The sequence below is a fragment of the Peromyscus leucopus genome, chromosome 4 (genome assembly GCF_004664715.2).
Source record: "Peromyscus leucopus breed LL Stock chromosome 4, UCI_PerLeu_2.1, whole genome shotgun sequence".
Lineage (NCBI taxonomy): Eukaryota > Metazoa > Chordata > Mammalia > Rodentia > Cricetidae > Peromyscus > Peromyscus leucopus.
In genome coordinates, this window is record NC_051066.1 from 132,659,746 (window position 1) to 132,682,894 (window position 23,149).

Genomic DNA, 23,149 nt, shown 5'->3' on the forward strand with positions numbered 1-23,149 from the left:
AGAACTCAGAAGGAGGCTCACAGTTGTCTTAACTCCAGTTCCAGGAGACGCAACATTCTTTTCTCTCCTCCACAGGTCCCAGGCTCGTATGTGGTACAGAAACATACATGCAAACAAAATAATCATAAAGAATTTAATAATAATTTTAAAAACTACATAAATGAGAGGTTTTTATGGTTCAACCTAATAGATCCATGAGGAGGAAACTCCAGATAACCTGGGGTGTGTAGGTGCATGTTTATGCGTGAGCGCACACTTGTGAGGGAGGAAGCCTTTTTTGTTTGTTCTGATCAACACTGGGTCTCACTATATAGACCAGGCTAGTCTCAAGCTTGAAGAGATCCACCTGTCCCTGTTCCCAAAAGGCTAGTGTTGCTGCTTTATTTATTTATTTTTGGTTTTTCGAGACAGGGTTCCTCTGTGTTGCTTTGGAGCCTGTCCTGGAACTCATTCTGTAGACCAGACTGGCCTCGAACTCACAGAGATCCTCCTGCCTCTGCCTCCCGAGTGCTAAAGGCCTGTACCACCACCATTTAGCTCATTTTTTTTTTTTTAAATATAGAATTTTAGTGCCAGATATGGTGGTTCATGTCTGTAATTGCTACATTCTGGAGGATGAAGCAGGATGATATTCATGAGTTCAAGGCCAGCCTGGGTTACATAGTGAGAGTAGAGGTTTGAATTTTGGATTCCTCCACTGATGCCCTTTTCTGGAGTTCTGTATCTGAACAGCATGTATCCCATCTCACTTCACATTACCTTCCCTCTTTCTTGTTGCTAATTTGGATCTTCTTTGTTTCCAAGCATGGGCAGAAAATGTTTTGAAGGCCTTCTTATTTGGCATGTGTCCTTGTTGTAATTTTTTTGTTGAAGTTCTTTATATACCAGCATTCACCAGATCTCCAACTCAATTTTGAAATGAAGATTTTTGAAATGTAGTGTTTAATTTAGATTGAATTTAAGATTTAAACATTTTTTTTCTTTTGATGGTACTTTTGGCCTAAGTAATCATATTTACCAGAGATTTAGCATGTGACCTTATTTCTAATAGAAAGTGTGTCATAGCATTAAGGGAAAATTTACATCCCCCAAGAAAAGTCCCTTCAGGAGTAGAGTTGGAGTGTAAAAGATAATTACTCTCATTGGGTTGATGACACTCTGAAGGGAGACCTTTAATGACAGTTTCTTTTCCTTCTTCCTTCCTTTAAGAAAGTATTGATATATTTTTATGTGTTTGAGTGTTGCACCTGCATTTTTATCTGTGTATCACATGCATGCAGGGGGGAAGGGGGCCAGAAGAGGGTGTCCGATCCCATGGGACTGGAGTTTACAGATGGTTGTGAGTTACCATGTGGGTGCTGGGAATTGCACTGGGTCTTCTGCAAGTGTAGCTCGGGCTGGCCTTGAACTTGAGACTGTCTTCTACCTCCTGAGTACTCCAGTAACAGGTGTCCACTCCTAACACCCAGCTATTGAACTGAGTTTCTGAGACATATGAAGACCCTGTGACAGCTTTACTTCATCCTGGCACATTACAGACTGTTAATCTCTGCGTATTTGAATATGGGAGGCTCCAAGTTGGAATTTGCTCCCTGAGTCCTCTAGGTTCTCATGCTCTCTTGTCCCTCTGCTTGGTTGCTTTGTGTGTTTGTTTGCAGTATTTAGGTTGTTTAAAATTAGTATATGGTGACATTTCAAAGCTTAGTAAACTCAAAGCTCTGTACAAATACTATTGTAAAGCCCCCGTGGTTTCCTAAGAGACCTCTGGCTCTGTCCACACAAACTGGCAAAAGATGGTGGTGAATTTAACTCTGGTCCAGCCCACGAGCCGCTTTAATGTTTTCCTGGTTCTGCCCAAGCTCTGTGAACCCTGAGGTCTTAAGGCTGTTTCAGATGATGTGTAGGTCTCCTCTTTCTAACACTGGGTCAAGGTTTTTTCCTCCATGTTGGGTCCCTTCTCTCCAAACAGTGCTTTGGGAGGTAGCAGTGTGTTTTGAAGTCTTGGACAGGGTTTCCCTGCCACTCCACTTTTCCTGGCTGTGTACTGATGCGCACTCCATAAAAGCCAGCACAATTCAGGGTTCTTCACTTTTGTTTTTGTTCTTTTTTTACAGTTCCAAATACTTTGAAGAAAGCAGATGACTTTGTGACATTGAATGTGCCGTCTGTGGACCTAGATCACAAGTTTCGATGCAAGGTTGTGGACTGTTTGAAATTTTTCCGCAAGGCTAAACTGCTGCACTATCATATGAAGTATTTCCATGGGATGGAGAAATCACCAGAGCCAGAGGAGAGCCCAGGGAAGAGGCATGTGCAAACTCGGGGCTCTGCAGTGCCTGACAAGGCCAACCAGGAGAGCCTGACCAGGAAGCGAGTCTCTGCCAGCTCCCCAGGTGAGTATCTTGGTTCTGTGGTGTGTCCTGGGGGTGGGGGTGGGGGGCTCTGACGTTTCTTAGATGGAAAGCTGCCATAGGTTGACTGGTCCAATAGAGGTGGTGGTTCTTGGGAATTACATTATGGAATTGAAGCCCTCTTCGAGGAACCAGGAAGCTCTGCCTCTCTCTGTTCATGTGACATTGAGGGAGATACAGTGAAGGCTGTGGTGCTCCCAGGATGATGAGTGGGGACCATCAAGCAAAGGAGCTCTAAGACCAGCAGAAGTTGGCCTTAGGACAGATGGATGCCACCATGCTACACCACAGACACATGTCCCATTCCTGTCAGGACAGAAGTTCAAAAAACGTCAAGGTGACCTTGAGTCTGTCTGTTTCTGGTGGCAGGTGTGAACCCTCTGACCCTTCTCTGCACCTCAGGATGCTTTCTAAAAACTGCTTAGTACAGAAAACCACAATGCACCAGTACAACCACCACCAAGTCTCTCTTCCTACCTCAGCAAAAAAAAAAAAAACAAACCTCCACCCCCTTTTTGAAGTTTCTTCTAAAACTTCATGAAATTGAAAATTATGTTTCCAAGGGTATTTCAGAATGATTAATGAATTTGCAATAAATTACTTTGTTTTTCTAGATAGAGTCTCATTTAGCCAGGCTGGCATAAGAGAATGCTCTTGAGTTCCAAATCCCTCAGTCTCTGCCTCCAAAGCGCTGGGACTGCAGAAGTGCACCTCTATACTCGACAGATTTCCAAAGAACTCTACAGTCTTCTAAGGTCATTTGCCTCTGAATTTGCACTACTGCCACGTAGGCATTACTGGTTTATGTCGGTTAGATCTTTGTTACTGAATTGTGTAGGTACTGACCTAGGAGGACAGCTCGGGGTAAAACATGGACTGTGCCTGTGGGAACTAGAGTCTGGATCCCCAGCACCCATGTGAAAGCCAGGTGCAGTGGTGTGGGGCTGCAATCCCAGAGCTGTGGATCTGGGGAGGAGGAGGAGGAGGAGGAGACATGGATCTCAGAGGCTCATTGGTCAACCAGCCCAGCCAAACGGTGAGGTCCATGTTCAATGAGAGACTGTGTCTCAAAAGACGGTGGGAGAGTGAATGAAGGCACTCAACATCAGTATCTGGTGTCTATACACACATGCAAGGGCGAGGGCGAGCACACATGTATGTATACCATAACACACACACACACACACACACACACACACACACACACACACCTCACACCTCTGATATTAAATACAATAGGGAATATCTAGGATACCTGCTAGTGTCTAGAGTATAAGATGACATTTTTGGGACAGTGGCACAGGGCCATGGGATCTGAGATCTCTGGCCTGGTGAGAGGGCAGTCTTTTGTTTTACAGGCAAACATCAGGTAAGGTTGTTCATGTGTGCTGTTACTCACCAGGAATCTGAACCACATGTGCAGTTTCCTAATTTTTTAATAATTTATTTTTATTTTATGTGCATTGATGTTTGCCTGCATGTTTATCTGTGTGAGGGTGTCAGAACCCCTGGAACTAGTTTTAAAAACAGTTGTGCGCTACCATATGGGTGCTGGGAATTGAACTCAGGTCTTCTGGAAGCGCAGCTAGTGCTCATAACCACTGAGCCATCTCTCCAGCCCGCAGTTTACTAATTTTGCTTAGCCGCATTTTAAAAACATGAAAAGAAATAGTGTTTTTAGTAGTATATTTAGTATATCCAAAATAGTCTTATGACACCTTGTGGCAATTTGGTCAGTGGCAGACCATGTATATGACCATAGTGTCATAAAATTATGTTGTCTGTGACATTGCAGCCATTGGAGTTTGTGCACATTCTGTGATGTTTACACAGTGAAATTAACTAAGGATGAGTTTCTCAGAACATATCCTGTGTAGTGGACATATGACTTAACCATTTTAGTGTGTCATCTACATAAAAATCATGAGTTCTTTATGTTTTTCCTAGAAGTCCGTCTTTAAAAACCATCACATGTTTTCTACTTAAGAAACACAAATCAATACAAGCTAGCCTTACGTGTTAGGTACCCAGTAGCTGTGAATGTGGCCAATAGGATTCAACTTAGTGGCCTGTGAAGCTCTCCCTCCTTCAGCTGGCTGTACTTGATCAGACTAAAGGCTGAGTTGGAAAGACCTGCCCAAGGAAGACCAGGTGTCAAGGAGCCCCTAGAAAGAGAGTAGCTGTGGGAGCTACAGCATAAGGCACTCCCATCCTGGTGGCTTTACCTCAGTCTTGCCCGAGCCCTAGCAGGGGATGGCTGTTTTTCAGAGTTGGCTTGTATAAGCTGGACTGTGTCTAGATTGAGAACCAAAACCCACACCTGCTTTCTTCTAAAGCAGAAATCATTGACTCTGAGCAGGGGGTCCCAGTGCTGGGGTCAGAATTGCTCCAGGCTGAACTACATTAGCCTGCTCACTTTGCTAAGATGTATTGCCATGCTCTGGCCTGGACCCTGCTAAAGACACCTAAGTCCTCTTCTGGGAAGTGCTTGTGCTGGGTTGTGGGTGCTCTGGAACAAAGATGCAAAGGGCTGGTTCATTTCTGTTCTCTGGGCAATACTTGATATATTTAGGGTCAGACACTGGCTTTTTTTGAGACGGGGTCACACTATGCAGTGCTGACTGGTCTGGAACTTTCTCTATAGACTTTCTCTATGTTGATCTATAGAGATTTACAGAGATCTGCCTGCCTCTGCTGGGATTCAAGATATGTGCTATACCTAGCCAAACACTGAGTCTTTAGGGATATTAATGCTCTTTAAGGAGAGAGGGGAAGCATCTCTGCCAGCAAACTGTCTAGCACTACAATAAACAATGCAGCGGAAAACAACACTCTGGTGCCCCAAGGTTCATGTTAGTCTAAAGCCAAGGTTTTCCCAGGGTAAGAAAATGGTCCAAGTGAGAACAGCAATAGGTAGTAAGCAAGAACAGATTGCTTTCTCTTCATTCCGTGGTGCTCTTTCTAGGTTAAACCTCTGTGTAGAAGGCTGGGGAATTGACTCAGTGGAAAAGGCACTTACTGCCAAACCTGATGGAAGAGTTCAGTCCTGGGGGCTCGTGTAGTAGAGAATGGCCCACCTTCACACGTGTGCCAACATTTCTCTCCCACAGTTCCAGGGGCTCGGGATTCCCAGATGAAGGTATCACTAGTGTGGCTCTGGTGAAGGATCTCTTGCTTGCATCTTCATGTGCATCTCTGGTTCCTTAGGAGGACACCAGGAAGGCCTATGCTCATGGTTTCAGATGCTTCCCAGAGGTTCCTTTTCCATATAATATCACACTGCAGATGGAAACAAATTTTAGGGTTGCGAATATAGCTCAGTGGCAGAGTGCTTGCCAAGCATGCAGAAAGCCCTGTCGTCAATCCCCAGCACTGCCAGAAAAATAACAATTTTAGGGACAATGGATTGAGAGACAGCACATAATTCAGGTATATCAATGTAACTTAACTGTCACCTTCTTTTACTACAGTTGAAGGGGCATGACAAACTCCTTTGAATTCAAGGGTATCCAACTTTGTGACACTGCAACATGACATTGCCGTCTGCAGATAATGTTGGGCTGCATTCATAGCTTCTTGTGATGCCTGTGACTAAGGGCCATAGGTTGGGCACCTGCTAGATGCTGCAGAGTAGCAGAAGAGTAGAGAGACTCTGGGGACCTAGCAAGGATAAATTGAAAGGAGAAGTCTGCAGTACTGGGGACGAGAGAGGGGTCATATCAAGCATTAGATCTGTGTCCATTTGTAGTTCCCATTTGGGGAACAGTGCACAGAGTTCATGTCCCAAGACTTCTAGCAGATAGATTGTGGTTGGTTTTTTTCTGTATACAAGTTTTCTTTTTGCTTTTCCCAACAAAGGTTCACAATGTAGCCTAGCAGGCCTTGAACTTTATTATTATTATTACTATTATTATTTGAGAGACAGAGTCTCCCTCTGTAGCTCTGGCTGGCCTGGAACTTGCTGTGTAGACCATTTGGTTTTGAACTCAGGAGCTCCACCTGCCTCTGTCTCCTGAGCATCAGCAAATTTTCCTATCAAGGACCAGGGCCCTAAAGTCTCTGTCCTCACTACTCAGCTTGGCAGCTGAAGCAGGAAAGCAGCTGTCGACATACAGTAATGAGTTCTGCACAGTTCACCCAGACTCATTCACACCCAAAGGCCTGGGGAGGGGAGAGTGGTCTCATCGGCTCCCCACTCTGTATCTCCTGGGAGCAGGAATGGACTCTCCAAGGCAGGACCAGGTCAGGAACTGTGTTAGTTTTTTTTGTCTTGTACATACTTGATTACTAAGAAAGGAATGAGATCTTAGAACCGAAAACAAAATATTAAAGTAACAACTCTTGAACATGTGTTTAATTCTAGCTGCAAAGGACAAGGAAAAGAATAAAGAGAAGAAATTCAAAGAGCTTGTGAGAGTGAAGCCAAAGAAGAAAAAGAAAAAGAAAAAGAAAACCAAGCCTGGTAATTTTCCCTGGAGTCTTCCCTACTTAGAATGACCAGCAGGCCTTTCCCAGGGCTTGTGGACTCAGCGTGAACCCTGGAAGAGGGTGTGGATTGTGAGGCAGAACACTTGAAGAGATTGAGTTGATTATTATTGCATGTGCATTTATAATGTGTGTAAATGACGGTGTCCACACACCACAGTGCATGTGCCATGGCACACATGTGGAGGTCGGAGGGCAACTTTCAGGAACTGATTCTCTCCTTCCATTGTGGGGTCCAGGGATTAAACATAGGTCATCAGACTTGTGTGGCAAATTTCATTTCCCACTGAGGCATCTTGCTGGTCCCTCAACCAAATCTCAGAAGGTTTGGCCTTTATAAATGCCTCCCCACTTGTTACATAAGCCAGTGTGCTCTGCCACAGGGAGGTATATGGATCTGCACAGGAATAGCTTTTTGCATAAGTAAATTTTTTTCTTTGAATTTTTTGAGACATGGTCTTACTGTTTAGTTCAGGCTAGCCTAGAACTCACTATGTAGCGCAGGTTGCTCCAGACTCTCCATCAGCTTCAGCCTCCCAAGCACCGAGATCACAGATGTACATGGTCTTCGTAGTTTACTTGCACAACTGTTAAATATCCAACTCTCCAGAAAAGCTTATTCTTGAAAAGTGTGTTTCGGTTGGGGATTTAGCTCAGTGGTAGAGTGCTTGCCTAGCAAGCACAAGGCCCTGGGTTCGATCCTCAGCTCCGGAAAATAAAATAAAATTAAAAAAAAGAAAAGAAAAGTGTGTTTCAATCACAATAGTGTTTTAAAAAAATCTGTTCATCCTTGGGTGCTAAAGAGATGCCATGTTTTATTCTCAGTGTCCCTTTTGGCTTACAAAAGCCATTTTACCAGAAGAGAAGGAAGGGCAGGGAGAAGAGGAAGTGATTGCCGTTCCCCTCTCTCCATGGTGTGCTGTCCCAGGCCTTTGAGCTCTTTGAATGGCAGGCTGCTTCCTATTGGGTTGCTTCTGGGATGCCTGATGGTGCCTGGGGTTGCTCATTTGTGCCTGATGCTGTTCTTGTAGAATGTCCCTGCAGCGAAGACATCAGTGACACCTCCCAGGAACCTTCTCCACCCAAAGCATTTGCTGTCACCAAGTGTGGGTCCTCCCACAAGCCTGGGGTCCATCTGAGCCCGCAGCTCCATGGCTCAGATAATGGAAACCTTAAAGGGAAACTGAAGACATGTGGTAAGAGCTCACCCTCACCTTTCACCTGTCAGAATGACCAGTGGGTGTGGTGCAGGGGAAGGCCTCGGTGAGCGTAAGGAGTCGGGCACCAAGGTCTAGCCTTATCCCTGCAGTTGGCCCTGGCCTCTTTCCCTATGGTGTGCAGAACTCTTAAGGTGGCTGTGGACAGAGATGGCGAAAGCCAGGTCCTGGCTGCCTGGGGACAGTTAGGGAAATTTTTAGAGTCCTTAGGGTGATGGTGTGTGTGGTTCACAAGAAGTTTCTCTTCTGCTAGTGAGCTCAGGGATTCTGGGAGCCCTTTTGTGGTTCCTTAGAGGAGTGAGGACATGTAGTTCAGCTCTTGGCAGACAGCATGCATCATTTGAGCTGTTCTCATAACAAGTCCTGAGAGCAGTGTCCTATTCCCAGGTTCTAGAAGTCCCTGGAGGAAGGGCTGAGACAACTGTGATGTGCAGAAACATTATCTGTGAGTTTAGAGCAGTGACTGTTGGCCTCCCTTTCCTTCCAGAGGAGGAGAATTTGAGCGAGTCCTCTTCCGAGAGCTTTCTTTGGAGTGATGAGGAATATGGTCAAGATGTCGATGTGACCACCAACCCAGATGAGGAGCTTGATGGTGATGACCGCTATGATTTTGAGGTGGTCCGTTGCATCTGTGAAGTCCAGGAGGAAAATGACTTCATGATTCAGGCAAGTAGAACACAGGACAGAGGAAGACAAACTGATCATCTAAGAGAATGTGAGGCCAGCATGGTAGTGTGTGTGTGTCAGCAGCCCTCAGTGTACACTGCTCACAGCAGCAGACCGAGCTTGTGCTTTAGTTCAGATTGCTGAGAATTCTAGGCTGTAAATAGAATGAGAGAGGAGTCATTGAGGCGAACATGGGCCGCCTTGCCTATGGTCCCACAGTGAGGAGTTGGACATCAGGGACTCAGACCATGCCATGACAATTCCGTCGTCTTTGTGGACTCCTCTTCTCTTTGACATAAATTTCCCTTGTAGCCTGAAGAAATGGAATCTGCTTCTGTAATTTGTCTGCCATTGTTACTTGGTGTTCCTTGTTACTGTCTGTGTGTGTGTGTGTGTGCTAGCGGCAGCAGGTGCTCTCCATGAAGGGACTGGCCGCCCACCACCTGTTAATACTCTGCGTAGTCTGTGTCCATTAGGAAGAACAGGCTCAGCCCCTTGGTTCGGTTTCTTTGTTTCTTTGTTTTTATGTAGATGGCTTCAGATTTTGAAATTGACTTGATTTAATGTATGTAGTTGAATTTCTGTGTTTTATCCTTTTAGTTGATGATTTTTTAGGTGGAGTCTCTGTTGCTATGATAAAATATCCCAACAAAAGCAACTTAAGGGAGACACTACTTTGGCCCACAGGTCTAGAGGGGTAGATTGGATACAGTGTGGCATGGTGGTAAGAGTGTGAAGCCAGCTCATCATATTGCATCAGCAATCAGAAGAGTGGAACTCTTTAATACCTGCATGCTGTGCTTGGCTCACTTTGTCTACTACGGAGTTTAGCACCCCCTGCCTAGGGAATGGTGCCACCTGCAGTGGGAGGGTCTTCCATTTACCTACCCAAGAGAATTCCGAACACAGACCCACAAACTAACTGATCTAGACAATCCCTTGTTGAGAGACTTTTCACAAGTGATTCTAGATTCAAGCTGATGAAACTAACAAGTCTTCCTCCAGCCCCATCTGTCCCCAGACTTGCTGTGCTCTGTCTCTGCTTCCTAAATACTGAGATTACAGTCACATGCTACCATATGTCTCTGCTTCTTAAGTATAGACTTTTGTGGTTTCTTCTAGAACTTTGGAGATTTTGTTTAAGAACCTCATGCATATTTTAGCTGAGTGGTAGTGGCACACACTTTTAAACCCAGCACTCAAGTGGCAGAGGCAGGCAGATCTCTGGAGTTTGAGGCCAGTCTAGTCTACAAAGCATGTTCCAGGACAGCCAGGGCTTCACAGAGAAACTCTGACTTGAAAGACTTTAAAAAAAAAAAAAAAAGTCAGAACCGCCTTATGCATGTCTTGCGGATCCTTTTGCAGTTGGTTTTGGTGTGAAATGAGGGCTGTGGCTTCATAGTTGACTGGCAGTAGAGGCTGAGAGGTGGGTGTGGCAGCGGTCAGTCTGGAGTCAATACTATTCAGTTAATCTAAATTTTGGTTTTGAGACGGGTTCTAAAGTATCTCAGGCTGGCTTCGGTCTTGCTCTATAACTGAGGCTAGCCTCATGCTCCACCACACCTCACAATCTAGAAGTTCTTTATGTGTGTGGCCTGCACCAGAGCTGAGAGCCTCCTGTGGGCACTTCAGATACGGCTCTTGGGACTAAAGAACTAAGGACTTTTTGACTTAATTTGTTCACTTATGTATAAAGCTCCATGTGGTCAGTGGTGGCCTTGTTGGGTAGAAGTCAGTAGGGAGTGCTCCCTCCCATCTCCTCTCACCCTCACTCCCAGTAAGTGGGCCCTGCTTCTAGAAGTTTCCTACGTTCTAAGTCCGTTGCTTCTTTACTTTCCGCAGTGTGAAGAATGCCAGTGCTGGCAGCACGGGGTCTGCATGGGACTGCTGGAGGAAAATGTGCCCGAGAAGTACACCTGCTACGTCTGCCAAGACCCTCCAGGTAGAGACTCTGGGGCCGGGCTGTGAGCAGCGTGCAGCCTCGTCTTTGCCCGGCAGCTTGCGGCACCTGTCTACTCTTGATGTCTCGGCTGGTGGCTGGTGGCTCTCCTCACCTTTGCTGCAAGCCCCCGTGGCCAGCTCTCCTAAACTCAGCAGGGAGAGAATGTGTGTGAAGGTCTTTACCTAGCAGAAGGCTTGACCTTGATCTAGAACATTTCTTGAAATGTGAAAAACACACATGATCCTGTAAATGATGAGCACAAAGTGGTACAGCAGTCTAGAATGTCTGTAGGCCTGGCTGCGACTCTTTCCACAGTGTTGAATGCTCCATGAGTTAGTTAATTAGCCCATCATTCTTGCTCAGGGCTTTGCTGGTTTCTTGTTCCAGTTTCAGCAATGAAGCACTTCTTTCCTTGAGCAATCCAAGGATGGACATGTGGCTCTGTTCTTAGCATTTCAGGGATGTTGGAGGGCACACCTGCCCTCCATTGCATTGTTGCCCTGGGAGGGGAAACATGCTCTGGAGAGGGAGCCAAGGCATGGCTGTGTACAGCTTGTCTCCACTCTAAGCGGTGTCTTGCTCAGTTCCTTAGCAGGATCACTTGGTTTTGTGATTAACAGGGGCTGTCCATGGCTCTTGGCTGTCCCTTCCACCATGCCCAGCCTGTTTCAGGGTTTTCCTGGTGACTGGAGAGTGAATGAGTTTCTTTGAAAAGTGCTGTCTCCTGAGCTTCTGGAGCAGGAGGTACTGCTGATTCCCTGAGCTTATGTTCTCTGTCCTTTCTAAGGGGGCTTGTAATGAGCAGGGCCCCTGGAGCCGTCTGGGTCACTTGTCATGTAACAGATGGGAAAGAGGGGTCCAGAGAGAGCAAAGGAGGCTGTCATCTGTCTAGTTAGGGCGGGGGCTACTATTGGAAAGGACTTGAAGCCTTTCATTCACTGGATAAGTCCATTAGAAACACTGCCAGGCTAGGGACTGCAGCCACCAACAAGATGGCTCCTTTTCTTCTGGCTCTTAATAGGATTAGGAACAGAAAACCAAAGTTGCAACAAGTTAAATAAACACAAGACTGTGTACAGGTGAAGCCAGGAGGGGAAAGTGATGAGGGAGTAAGCAGGGACCTGAAAAGGCTCTTTTGATGCTGGATGGTGGCAAAAAGCCCACTTGAGATGGGGGGGCACCAGTCCTGGAGAGGCCTAGGGGATTGGCACTTCAGACAGAGGCTCACGAAAGGAAAGAGGTTAGGCCAAGAAAAAGATTTTGTGTGTGTGTTCCTAAAAGTCCGAAAAACAAAGGGGGAATGAGGAGAGCAGGAAGGAACGGTCCTGTGGGCCTTAATAGTTAGGGTTTGGGTTTTTCTTCTGTGAGTGGTCAAAAGCTCTGGAAGGTTCTGAGTCTAGGAGGGAGGAATCTGACTTAAATGTAAGAGACAGTCCGCCGGCCATGACTGTGTGCATCTGTATCCCAGACTATACCAGGCTTTTCCTTTGGGGCCACCAACCAGCTCCCAAACCATGACACAGAGACTTATTAGTTTTGAATGCTTGGCCTAGCTTAGGCTCGTTTCTGGCTAGCTATTTTAACTTAACCTTTTTCTCTTTATCTACCTTTTGCTTCAGGGCTTTTTACTTTTTTTCTTTCTATATATCTTACTTCCACTGCTTCTTGTGTCTAGCTGGCTGGTAGCTGCCTGGCTTCTGTCCCCACTTCCCCCATCTCCCTCTTTCTCTCCTCCTCTTCCTTCTCTCGTTCCTCCTCAAGCCTAGATTTCTCCTCCTATTATTGTCTCTCCCTCCCAGCCCCTGCCTAGCTATTGGCCATTCAGCTTTTTATTAGGCCAATCAGGTGCCTTAGGCAGGCAAGGTGAAACAAATGCAACCCATCTTTACATAATTAAACAAATGCAGCATGAACAAATGTAACACACTTTTATACAGTTAAAGTAATATTCTCAGCATAACAAATGTAACACATCTTTACATAGTTAATATTCCACAACACCAGAACTCTCCAAGTAGAAACAAGAGGAACAGGAGTTCAAAGTCAGTCTAAGCTATAGAGTCAGTTTGAGGATAGTCTGAGCCATATGAGACTGTCTAGAAAAAGAGAGAAGAGGGAGCAAAGAGAGAAGGGAGGAGATGAGGAAGGAGGAAGGAAAATAAATCAGAATCGTGCTCAGGTTACCCCTGTGGCCAGTGCAAGGGACCGTCCTGTATTCCTCCCTTATCTCCAACACCTGGTAGAGGACAGGCAGAGAGTCAGGTGCCAGGTAAATGTGAACAAAATGAACACAGACATCAGTCTGTTAGGGACACTTAGATGAGTGGACCAATAATGGGGCAGCCTGGGTTTCCCTCAGGCCATGTCTGACCCTCTCTCGATGTCCCCACTTTAGGTCAGAGGCCTGGCTTCAAGTACTGGTATGACAAGGAGTGGTTGAGCCGAGGACATATGCATGGCCTGGCCTTTCTAGAAGAGAACTACTCCCATCAGAATGCCAAGAAGATCGTGGCCACCCATCAGCTTCTTGGTGATGTACAGAAAGTGATTGAGGTTCTTCACGGCCTGCAGCTCAAGATGAGCATCTTGCAGTAAGTGTGGTGCCTACAGCTTTGGCAGAGATCTGCTTTGGATCTCAGTTCAGTCAGGTTTGGGGAGAAAGTGGAAGTCTCAAAGTCGGCCCTAAGCTGATAAGTTTAGATCTGTGCCAAAAACTCTGTTGCTGTGCCGAGCATGTGTGGGTCTCTGAGTGTGATTACCAGTGGTACCCTTGCTCCCCCTGCCGTCCAGAAAAAAATCAGTTATGTAATAAGCACTCCTTTGTAAAACAATTGACTTTATTGAGGAATATTTTACATGTAATTAAGTTAACTTATTTTAAGATCTTATTGAATTTGGTTAGTGCATACATAACCCATGTAACCAATACAGTAACCAGGACATGGTGTGTGCATTTACGTTTTTTGTTGTTATTGTTTTGTTTTTCATTTAACTGCAAATGCATCCCAGGGATTAAAACTTAGCTTATCAGGCTTTTTATTTATTTATTTATTTTTTATTTATTTATTATGTATACGGAAGAGGGTGCCAGATCTCATTACAGATGGTTGTGAGCCACCATGTGGGTGCTGGGACTTGAACTCAGGACCTCTGGGAGAGCAGTCGGTGCTCTTAACCTCTGAGCCATCTCTCCAGCCTCCCCCCCTTTTTTTTTCAATAATTGAGTAAAACTGAAATTTATTATAAGCCACAATTGTCCTAGGGACCTCCATGCTAGATATATAGCCTCCATGGTTCTATGGGTTGTGGTCTGATTGTTCTTTATTTTATATCTAGAATCCACTTATGAGTGAGTACATACCATGACTGTCTTTCTGGGTTTGGGTTACCTCACTCAGGATGATTTTTTTCTAGTTCTATCCATTTGCCTGTAAATTTCATGCTTTCATTGTTTTTCTCTGCTGAGTAGTACTCCATTGTGTATATGTACCACATTTTTTTTTTATCCATTCTTCCGTTGACGGGCATCTAGGTTGTTTCCAGGTTCTGGCTATTACAAATAGTGCTGCTATGAACATAGCTGAGCATGTATCTTTATGTTATGAATCAGCATTCCTTGGATGTATGCCCAAGAGTGGGATGGCTGGGTCTTGAGGTAGTTCAATTCCTAATTTTCTGAGAAACCGCCATACTGATTTCCACAGTGGTTGTACAAGCTTGCATTCCCACCAACAGTGGAGGAGTGTTCCCTTTGCTCCACATCCTCTCCAACATTGATTGTCATTGATGTTTTTGATCGTAGCCATTCTGACAGGTGTAAGGTGGTATCTCAGAGTCATTTTGATTTGCATTTCTCTGATGATTAAGGATGTTGAGCATTTCTTTAAATGTCTTTCAGCCATTTGTGTTTCTTGTTTTGTGAATTCTCTGTTTAGCTCTTTAGCTCATTTTTTAATTGGATTGTTCAGTATTTTGATGTCTAGTTTCTTGAGTTCTTTATATACTGTGGAGATCAGTCCTCTGTCAGATGTGGGGTTGATGAAGATCTTTTCTCTTTCTGTAGGCTGTTTTAAAAAGTCTGCTGGGAGAGTCATTGTTAGCATCTTGCTCAGGGAGTGGTTGCTCGGACTCCTGTCCCTGTTACAGTTTTGCTCATAAAGAAAAGTTGTAGGTCTTGTGGAGCTAGCTTTTGGCTTTTGGCAGCCACTTGTTTTCATAGAAGCCCTGGAGTACTGTCATCCCCACTGCGCTCTAGACCTGCTTTACCATTGTCTGTCTCTCCCTCTGTCTTCTTTCTATTTCTTCCTTTTAGTGATCAAAGTTGTAATAGAAGTTCTGGGTAGTTAAAAAATGAAGGGTAGACAGGTAAGATGTCTCAGTGGATAAAGGTGCTTGCAGCCAACATTGATGACCTGAGTTCAATCCCTGGGTCCCCTATGTTAGAAGTAAAGGATTGACCCTTCAAGTTGTCCTTTGACCTCCACACATATGCCTTGGGCAATGGCCTCCTAACAAAATAAATAAATATTAGAAGTAATAATTGAAAGTTGAAGTGTGTGTACGTGTGTGTGCACACGCATGCCAAGGAGCTGGAGAGATGACTCAGAGGTTCAGAATGCTTACAGCTCTTGCAGAGGACCCAAGTTTGGTTCCTAGCACCAGCTTTGGACAGCTCACAACTGCAGTAACTCCAGGCCCTCTTCTGACCAATTGTTTTTACATTTAGCACATGCGCATACACATACATTCCTCGGGCACAGACATGCATTTAAAAAAATAAATCTTAAAAATGATGATAGGTTTAAAAAAAGATAGATAGATAGATAGATAGTTAAGGGTTGAGAGGATAAGTAGAATGCTTGCTTAGTCTGCTCAAAGCCCTGGGTTCAATTCCTAGCATGTGCACATGTACATACACATACTACCACCACCCAACAAAAACAAATATGCAAACTCTCAATGTCCTTGTTACCAGTGAGAACAGTGTATTGTGATGTTTTTTCCTTCTGTTCTTTTCCTCCTTTACAATTGATTATGATCTGATAAATGGATGTAATGACCCTCTGTTGGGTTAGAAGTCCAGAGGAATGGTTCCGGGGCTGTGCCGTCCTTTACAGAGTTCTGCGTGCACTCTCGCAGGTACCCCTGCATCAGGTAGAGAGAGGCTGTGCTGTGTGGTGGGACTCTCTGTTCTCTACTCACCCTGACCACTCTTTTCTTTGGAACGTTGAAAACGGAAACCGTCAAAGTCTTTCAGAATGTTGGGATTAATGGCCATGCGTAGTTAGCCACCTGCAGCACCTTTGCTAACTGAGGGTTGTTGCACGCCACGGTTATTGTGGCAGTTGGTTGGGTTTAGTTTATTTTTAGTAAGCTACATTTGTTTTTAATTGCATTTTATTTACGTATGTGTGTGCCACAGCATGTGTGTACTGGTTAGAAGAACAACCATTGGTAGTTGATTCTCTCCTACCATGTGGTTCTGGGCATCAGACTCAGGTTGTCAGCTTGGCATCAGGCAACGTTACCTGCTGAGCCGTCTCCCCAGCTCCTGGAAGCCACATGTAAAGGATACCTTCACACCAACAGAGCACTTCTTTCTAACGTGTTCACTTCCTCTCCAAAGGCAGAGCTGGTAGCTGATAAGTGATAGCACTAGTTTTCAAAGGAGGAAGCCAGAAGGAGCCTGAGCTCGCTCACTGCTCAGCAACCAAGTCCAGTTCTACCCACTGCGGCTGCAGTGAGAGACCTTGGATCTACACCCCAATATGATATGTGGGTAGATATCCCAGGTAGAGGTCTTTCTCCTCATGGGAGAGAGCTCATAAGTCAAGAAGCTTTGCAACGGTCCTAGCTACCCTCACAACTGTCTCTCTGTTTGCCATTCCCACAGAAGCAGGGAGCATCCTGATCTGCAGCTGTGGTGCCAGCCCTGGAAACAGCACTCTGCAGAGGGGAGAGTGCATTCCAGACACATTCACATCACAGACACCAGGAGCAAGGAGGAATCCCCGAGCTATAGAACTTTGAATGGGGCAGTGGAGAAGCCATTGTCCCTGCCCCGGTCTGTGGAGGAGTCTTACATCACCAGCGAGCATTGCTACCAGAAGCCCCGCACCTATTACCCTGCTGTGGAGCAGAAGCTGGTGGTAGAGACGAGAGGCTCTGCCCTTGATGACACAGTCAACCCCCTCTGTGAGAACGGTGACGATCCCCTCTCCCCTCGCCTAGGCTGGCCTCTCGACCAAGACAGGAGCAGAGGGGACAGTGATCCTAAACCCTGCTCCCCAAAGGTACGTGGCTTGCCTTCTCTTACTCTTTACTTAGTGGCTAGGTTCCTGTAAGACCTCCTCTTAGGCTATTTGTTCTGTGGAAGACACTTCTTAATAGAACTCTATTTAAATTTGCTCAGCAGAGGGTTTTTGGTTTTTTCCTCTATTAAGATGGGTACAGAAAGTCAGAGGATCCATTTTAGCCAAAGGTCATTAGTTCCAGAAAATCCCACAAAATGGCAGAATTGGGGTCTCGGGACAGAGAGAGGAGGTGTCAAGTAGAGAAATGGATTCAAACTTGGGAAAAATAGAATGAAGAAAACTGAGGTTCTCCTTTAGTGTCATTTCCATCACAATGGCTTCTGGGAGCTGCTTATTAGCATGAGCATGGTCAGGCACATTGTTGATGTTTTCAACAAGACTGCATGCTGTTGTTTCTAGCCCTGTCATAAGGAGGGTTAATCACCTTCAAGTATTTGCTACTTTGAGCATTTTTCCCAAGAGCCAGCCTTTCGTTTGTTATTCAGTTTTGTTATTTTTAAGTCACTCTGTTCTGAGCCCCAGTGTCATGCCAGTGTCTCCCTCTTTAATTCTTCATGAGTCTCCCAGTGCCTGTGTTCTGTGAGTGAGGCCTTGTGTGGGCTCAGATCTTTGCCCTGGTCACCCTTCCTTTCCTAGACTTTAACCTGTGTATAGGCATCAGCAACATGGCTGCACTGCTGTGTCTTGCTAAGAGGGAGTGACCATCCCCACCATCTTCCAGATTTCCCCTTCAGCCTATACACTTGCTAATGTCTAAGCAAAGCTGGCCAAGGTGGTAAGGGTAGCCTTTTTGTGGCAGATCATTTCCAAACCTAGGTCTAGCCACTTTGATTCTGGCTTTCCTCATCAGACCCATGGAAGCTTTCAGGACATTGCTTTGTACACAGAAAGCCCTAAATGTTACCTTGAATTGTTATCATCCCAAAGGAATAAAGGTTGAGATCCCAAACTGCACAGTGAAAGGCTAGCAGTCTGGTAGATTAAGCAGATTTCTGAAGGAAACACATGTGAAATCTGGAAGATCTTATACTCATCAAGGCAACCCCCTGGTGACCTGACTATATACTGGCCCCATATTTTCACTTTCATGAAACTTTAGAATACCACATCCATGTTGCTGATAGGGGGAATAACATCAGGGCCACATGTTCACCAAGAGACAGCCAGGATTCACTAAACATAACTCTAATACCCTAACCTCTACACTAGTCCTGCTCTGGGCAGCCCTCAAGGTTCTGAGAGGCCTGCTTCAGGCTGAGGTACTGGGGAGGCCAGAGGAAGCATCTGCAGGGCCTTCTGAGCCCGTGGGTGCAGTTCTGAGGCAATGGCATTTTGATGCACTGGGCACCACATGGGCGGCAGTAGATGAGGATTGAGGGTATCCAGGCAAGCAGTGCTTTTTCCCAGGCCAGGGCTTTAAACACTGGCCTGTTGGAGAAAGAGCTGGCTGGCTCTGCTCAGTGATTGACACGTCATTGCATGCCCAGGTGAAGGAATACATTGCCAAGAAGGTCCTGCCAGAGGAAGCCCCTGCTCGGAAGTTACTGGACAGAGGTGGAGAAGGGCTGGTGAGCTCACAGCACCAGTGGCACTTCAACCTGCTGACACACGTGGAGTCTCTTCAGGATGAAGTGACGCATCGGATGGACTCAATTGAGAAGGAGCTGGATGGTAGGGTTCCTTTCTTGGCCTCACTCGTGAGCCCCTCCTGTGCTGCCTCCTGAAGCCACAGCCTGGCCGTGCAGGGACAGCTCTCTTCTTGCCTCATTTCACTTAGTTCTCCCTCAGTGAGGACAAGCCTAACTTTTGTTTATTTTTCGAGACTGGGTTCTCTGTGTAGCCCTGGCTGTTCTGGAACTCCCTCTGTAGCCTAGGCTGGCCTTGAACTCACAGAGATCCACCTGCCTCTGCCTCCTGAGTGCTGGGATTAAAGGTGTGTGCCGCCGCCGCCGCCGCCGCCGCCGCCGCCGCCGCCACCACCACTGCCTAGCCAGATTAGTTTTTGCTAGAATTAAAGCTGTACCCACCACACCAGGCTTACACTATCTTCTTAAAGGGAAAAACAAGTATATTTTGTGTAATTTATATATCACGTGTTAATCTGAAGCAAATCAAAATTGACAGTGATTAAAAAAACAACCACCTTAAAGTCCTTATAGACTCTTCATTTTTCTAGCAGCCCAGCCTGCCCTCTTTACATGGGAGAGCTTTAGAAAGACTGGTAATGACTTCGGTTCGTCTTCAGAGCCTTCTAGGCTCTGCTTTGGCACAACAGCAGCTAGCATTGTGTGGCTAGGTACCACATTAAAAGTGAATACAATTCAGATGCGTTCTGTAATTGCACTGCCCGCTTTCAGAACTCAGCAGCTGTATCTGATTTGGCTGGTGGCCACTGTATGGGGAGCACAGATGTAGATCATTCCTTCGACCACTAACTAGGGCTTGAAGCATTTGTATTGTCGCTGCTGTAACCAAAAACCAGACAAAAAACAACTTGAAGGAAATTTGCTTAAGTAGCTTACCATTTCAGAGAGTCATGGCAGTGAGAGCATGTTGTAGAGGCACCTGTCTGTTGCTTGGCAGACTGGGTTGAGAGAGGAAGGGATCCAGGCATAACTGTCAAAGACACACCCCTAGTGACCTACTTTCTGCCCCTCACACAGCATCACCAGCTGGGGACCATGCATTCAACACACAAGCTTATAGGGGCTAGCTCACTGCAAACCTTTAACATTAGAGCCTTGTGCCCTCAAGCGATGCTTTGTGGGATGCTAATATTGAGCACCCTAGATTGAAATGGCCTTGTGTCCGTGTGTTGAAGTTTTTGTAAGTCAAGCTCTAAGTACTTACTGGATCTTCTCTCTCTTGTCCCTGCAGTACTGGAGAGCTGGCTGGACTACACTGGGGAACTGGAGCCCCCAGAGCCACTGGCCAGGCTTCCACAGCTCAAGCATTGCATCAAGCAGCTGCTGACTGACCTGGGCAAGGTGCAGCAGATTGCCCTCTGCTGCTCGACATGAAATTGGGCACCCAAGACAATTGGAGCACAATCCTGGCATGTCTGCTGGGGGGAGCTTCGCGTATTTAAGTAAATAAACTTAGCATGCTGAATGCACGGGACACTGACTGACTTCAGGGATTTGGCCAGGAGTGTGATGGACACTGGGACAGAGACCATTTTGGCTGCTGGAGGACAGGGCACTCTTGCTCTGGAAGCCGACCATGAAGGCAGCGCATCGTCAGAGCCCCCTTCTGTGCACATTGTTGAACAAAGCGACTCTTTGCACATCCTCACTTGGAATCGTGCCACTGGTGATAAATGGGATGAGAGCCAAAAAAAAAAAAATAATAATCTAGTCGGAAACCGTTGTAAATTCAATTTGCAGCTTATTGAAATGACTTTTGGGTCAGGTTGAGGCATGTGCCAACCCCTCTGGTTTCTCTGCCTGGCGTGGTACATGGCAGCAGGCACCATTTTCTCTTTCAGCTTCACTGGAATGTTGGGACTTCACTGTGCCGTGCAGTTTGGGAAGGAGGAGCAGGGGCCTTGACGGCACTGCTCCCAGGACTTCATTTTCTTGCCACATCTCTTGCATGATTTCACGGTACGGGGGATAAGGTTTTATGTTTATTTTTACCCCAGAGTCGTCTGGGCCATGGCTTTGGCAGCCAAGCTGAAACTGCTGAAGGGGAACTAGAATCTTGCTGTAATGAAAATCTACAAGGAATTCCAGAAGGAAGCAGGCAGGGTCTGGAACCCAAAGGACAGCATTTTCTACCCACTTATTAATTTCAACAACTTCCCACTTCTATTTAAAGTTAAAAAAAAAGTTTCCCAAGATTTTGAACTTTGACTGTATTTGTTACAAAGAACATGGGAATTACCTTATTCTGTATCGTCATCAGCAACTTGAGTCTGTGTGTCGCTTTCCTCCTCTGGAGGCTAGTGTGGGAACTGGCGTCTTCAGGGTTGCTGATGCACTTTAACACTTCCAATTAACTGTTGGTATTACTTGTGAGATCAAGGTGATGCTGCTGCTTAAGGTCCAGGTACAACCTGTTTGTACCTTCGGAGAGAATATTTGTGTTACTTCGAAGGTTCTGTTTCCATGTGTAATTGCTGTATTGTTTTGTTTTACCTTACTAGGCAAAGTTTAAAAGGCTCCAAGCTTTGAGGACTTCATTTTACCAGGTTTTGCATCACTAAAGGCAAATATCGAAGTACATTTATCCATCAACACCCACAGGTTCATCATGAGTTTGGAATCTGTAATGTTTTAGGTGGCAAATATTTACTGTGTAAACATCAAGGAGCCAGTGTCAGGAGCTAGCAGCAGCAGCATTTCCAGCTGCCTTGGGAATGGTTAAGCTTCAGGCGTAACAGGTCATTGTGGCCATGAATTCAGGCCTGTGTACAGAGAAGTTTCAGGGAATGAATGCCCAGTCTAGTGATTTGTTCACCATCTGCTATAAAATGAGCTGCAGGGCAAGCATGAGTTGACCTAATATAGCTTAGGGAGTGTGTGACACATACTGAAGCCACACAGTTCCTTACAAAAGGCTTCTTCCCACTGTTAACATGTTTCTGTTGTGGGAAGAAATGCTCCAGGAGTCCATGTAACATCGGTGTTGGGGTAATTTATCAGATAGCTGCATCTTGAGAACTGGATGATGAAAGGGGACAAACCAAGATAATTGTCTATTGCTACCACTGTGTGAGGTATGATGATTGTTTCATTGATACTGATGTGAGGGCCAGAGAAATGGCTCAGTTGGTAAAGGTGCCTGCTGACCGGAGTTTGACCCCAGGACCCACAGAGTAGAGAATTGACACCTTGAAGTTGTCCTCTGACATACATACACACAATAAACAAATGTAATAAAGGTTTTTAAAGCTTTTTTTCTTTTATTTAACTGCTCTTGAGTGTCACATCTGGGGAAGCTATAACTTTGAAAGCAGTCAATTTTGTGTCTTGCTCAAAGATGGAAGCAGAAACTGATCCTAATTTTGCCAGGTGGTCATTGCTGGCTTCATCATTTAGGTATTGTGAAAGGAAGGGATCTGCTTTCATTGTGACTTTTGTTCTTAGGGAAGCAAAGCAGATTCCCCATGTTCTCATAACCTCAGTTCTTCCCTAACTTAAAGCCATGTTGAGGGGCTCCACTCCCAGTTCCTGGGTCACAATGAATTAACCCCTGAGGTGGAGCAAACAATGCAGATACCGTTTAGAGAGACATGCGCTACGTTCTGTCTGTTGAGAAAACTGTCCACCTACAGAAAGTCGCCATTGATCAGTCATTTGTTTAAGTGTGTTTGCAAGGTGGATCCTGGCTGAGCCAATTGCACTGTGGATACGTATCTGTGTTTACGAGCTATTAGAAGGCACTGTACATAGGAGTGTTGCTCTCAAGCAATATTTGCAAAACATGCAAACCTCTGTATCTGGAAAAAATAAAACAGGTTCTTGTTACTATGTGTCAGTCACATATTACTGGAGTATAAAAGGTTGTGAGTTTTGTTTGTTTAGTTTGGAGGCAAGGTCTTACTGTATAGCTGACTGGCCTAGAACTCCCAGAAATCCTGTTTCTGCCTCAAGTGCTAGGATTAAAGTCCTGTGCCACCGCGCCCAGTTATTTTTTAGACAGTCTTGCTGTGTGGTCCAGGCTGGCCTTGGGCTTGTCATCTAACCCAAAGTTGGGCTTCAGACTTGTATTCAACCTGCCTTGGTCTCCTGAGTGCACCACCATAACCCACCAGCAAGAATCAAATGCTTCACCCTACTTTTAAAATATATATAATCAGGGCCCAGCTGCTGATCCTGCGAAACCCAACAACTTGGAGGTGAGATTGCCCTACTAAACAACCTGCTCAGCTGAGATCCATTCGGGAGAGGATTCAGAATCCTGCAGTCTGCAGTCTGAGGAAACAAGATCAGCTGAGTTGACGAATGAGCAAAACGGGACCTGAGAACACAAAAGGCGCCACCCAGCCACCGAACCAGATCACCAGAATCATAAGCCTACCCTACACCGACTGGGAACAGCTAAGCCCCCATCTCCGGACCAGCCGATCAGGTCTCTAGGCCCTAGGCCCTACCCACCGGAGTCCCAGGG

At 45.7% G+C, this 23,149-nt stretch overlaps 1 protein-coding gene across 3 annotated transcripts in view; it reads left to right on the forward strand.

The window, feature by feature from the left end:
* The window catches only part of Phf20 (PHD finger protein 20), a 118,275-nt gene extending 95,766 nt beyond the window's left edge, over nucleotides 1–22,509 (forward strand). For all 3 annotated transcript variants that reach the window (XM_028889007.2, XM_028889009.2, XM_028889008.2), the window contains 9 exons: nucleotides 2,115–2,393; nucleotides 6,775–6,873; nucleotides 7,928–8,092; nucleotides 8,601–8,779; nucleotides 10,622–10,721; nucleotides 13,117–13,312; nucleotides 16,615–17,014; nucleotides 18,523–18,706; nucleotides 19,913–22,509. In XM_028889007.2, the coding sequence (XP_028744840.1) occupies nucleotides 2,115–2,393; nucleotides 6,775–6,873; nucleotides 7,928–8,092; nucleotides 8,601–8,779; nucleotides 10,622–10,721; nucleotides 13,117–13,312; nucleotides 16,615–17,014; nucleotides 18,523–18,706; nucleotides 19,913–20,055 (1,745 nt within the window). In that variant the 3' untranslated portion in view covers nucleotides 20,056–22,509. The remainder of the gene's footprint in view (nucleotides 1–2,114; nucleotides 2,394–6,774; nucleotides 6,874–7,927; nucleotides 8,093–8,600; nucleotides 8,780–10,621; nucleotides 10,722–13,116; nucleotides 13,313–16,614; nucleotides 17,015–18,522; nucleotides 18,707–19,912) is intronic.
* The last annotated feature ends 640 nt before the right edge of the window (nucleotides 22,510–23,149 follow it).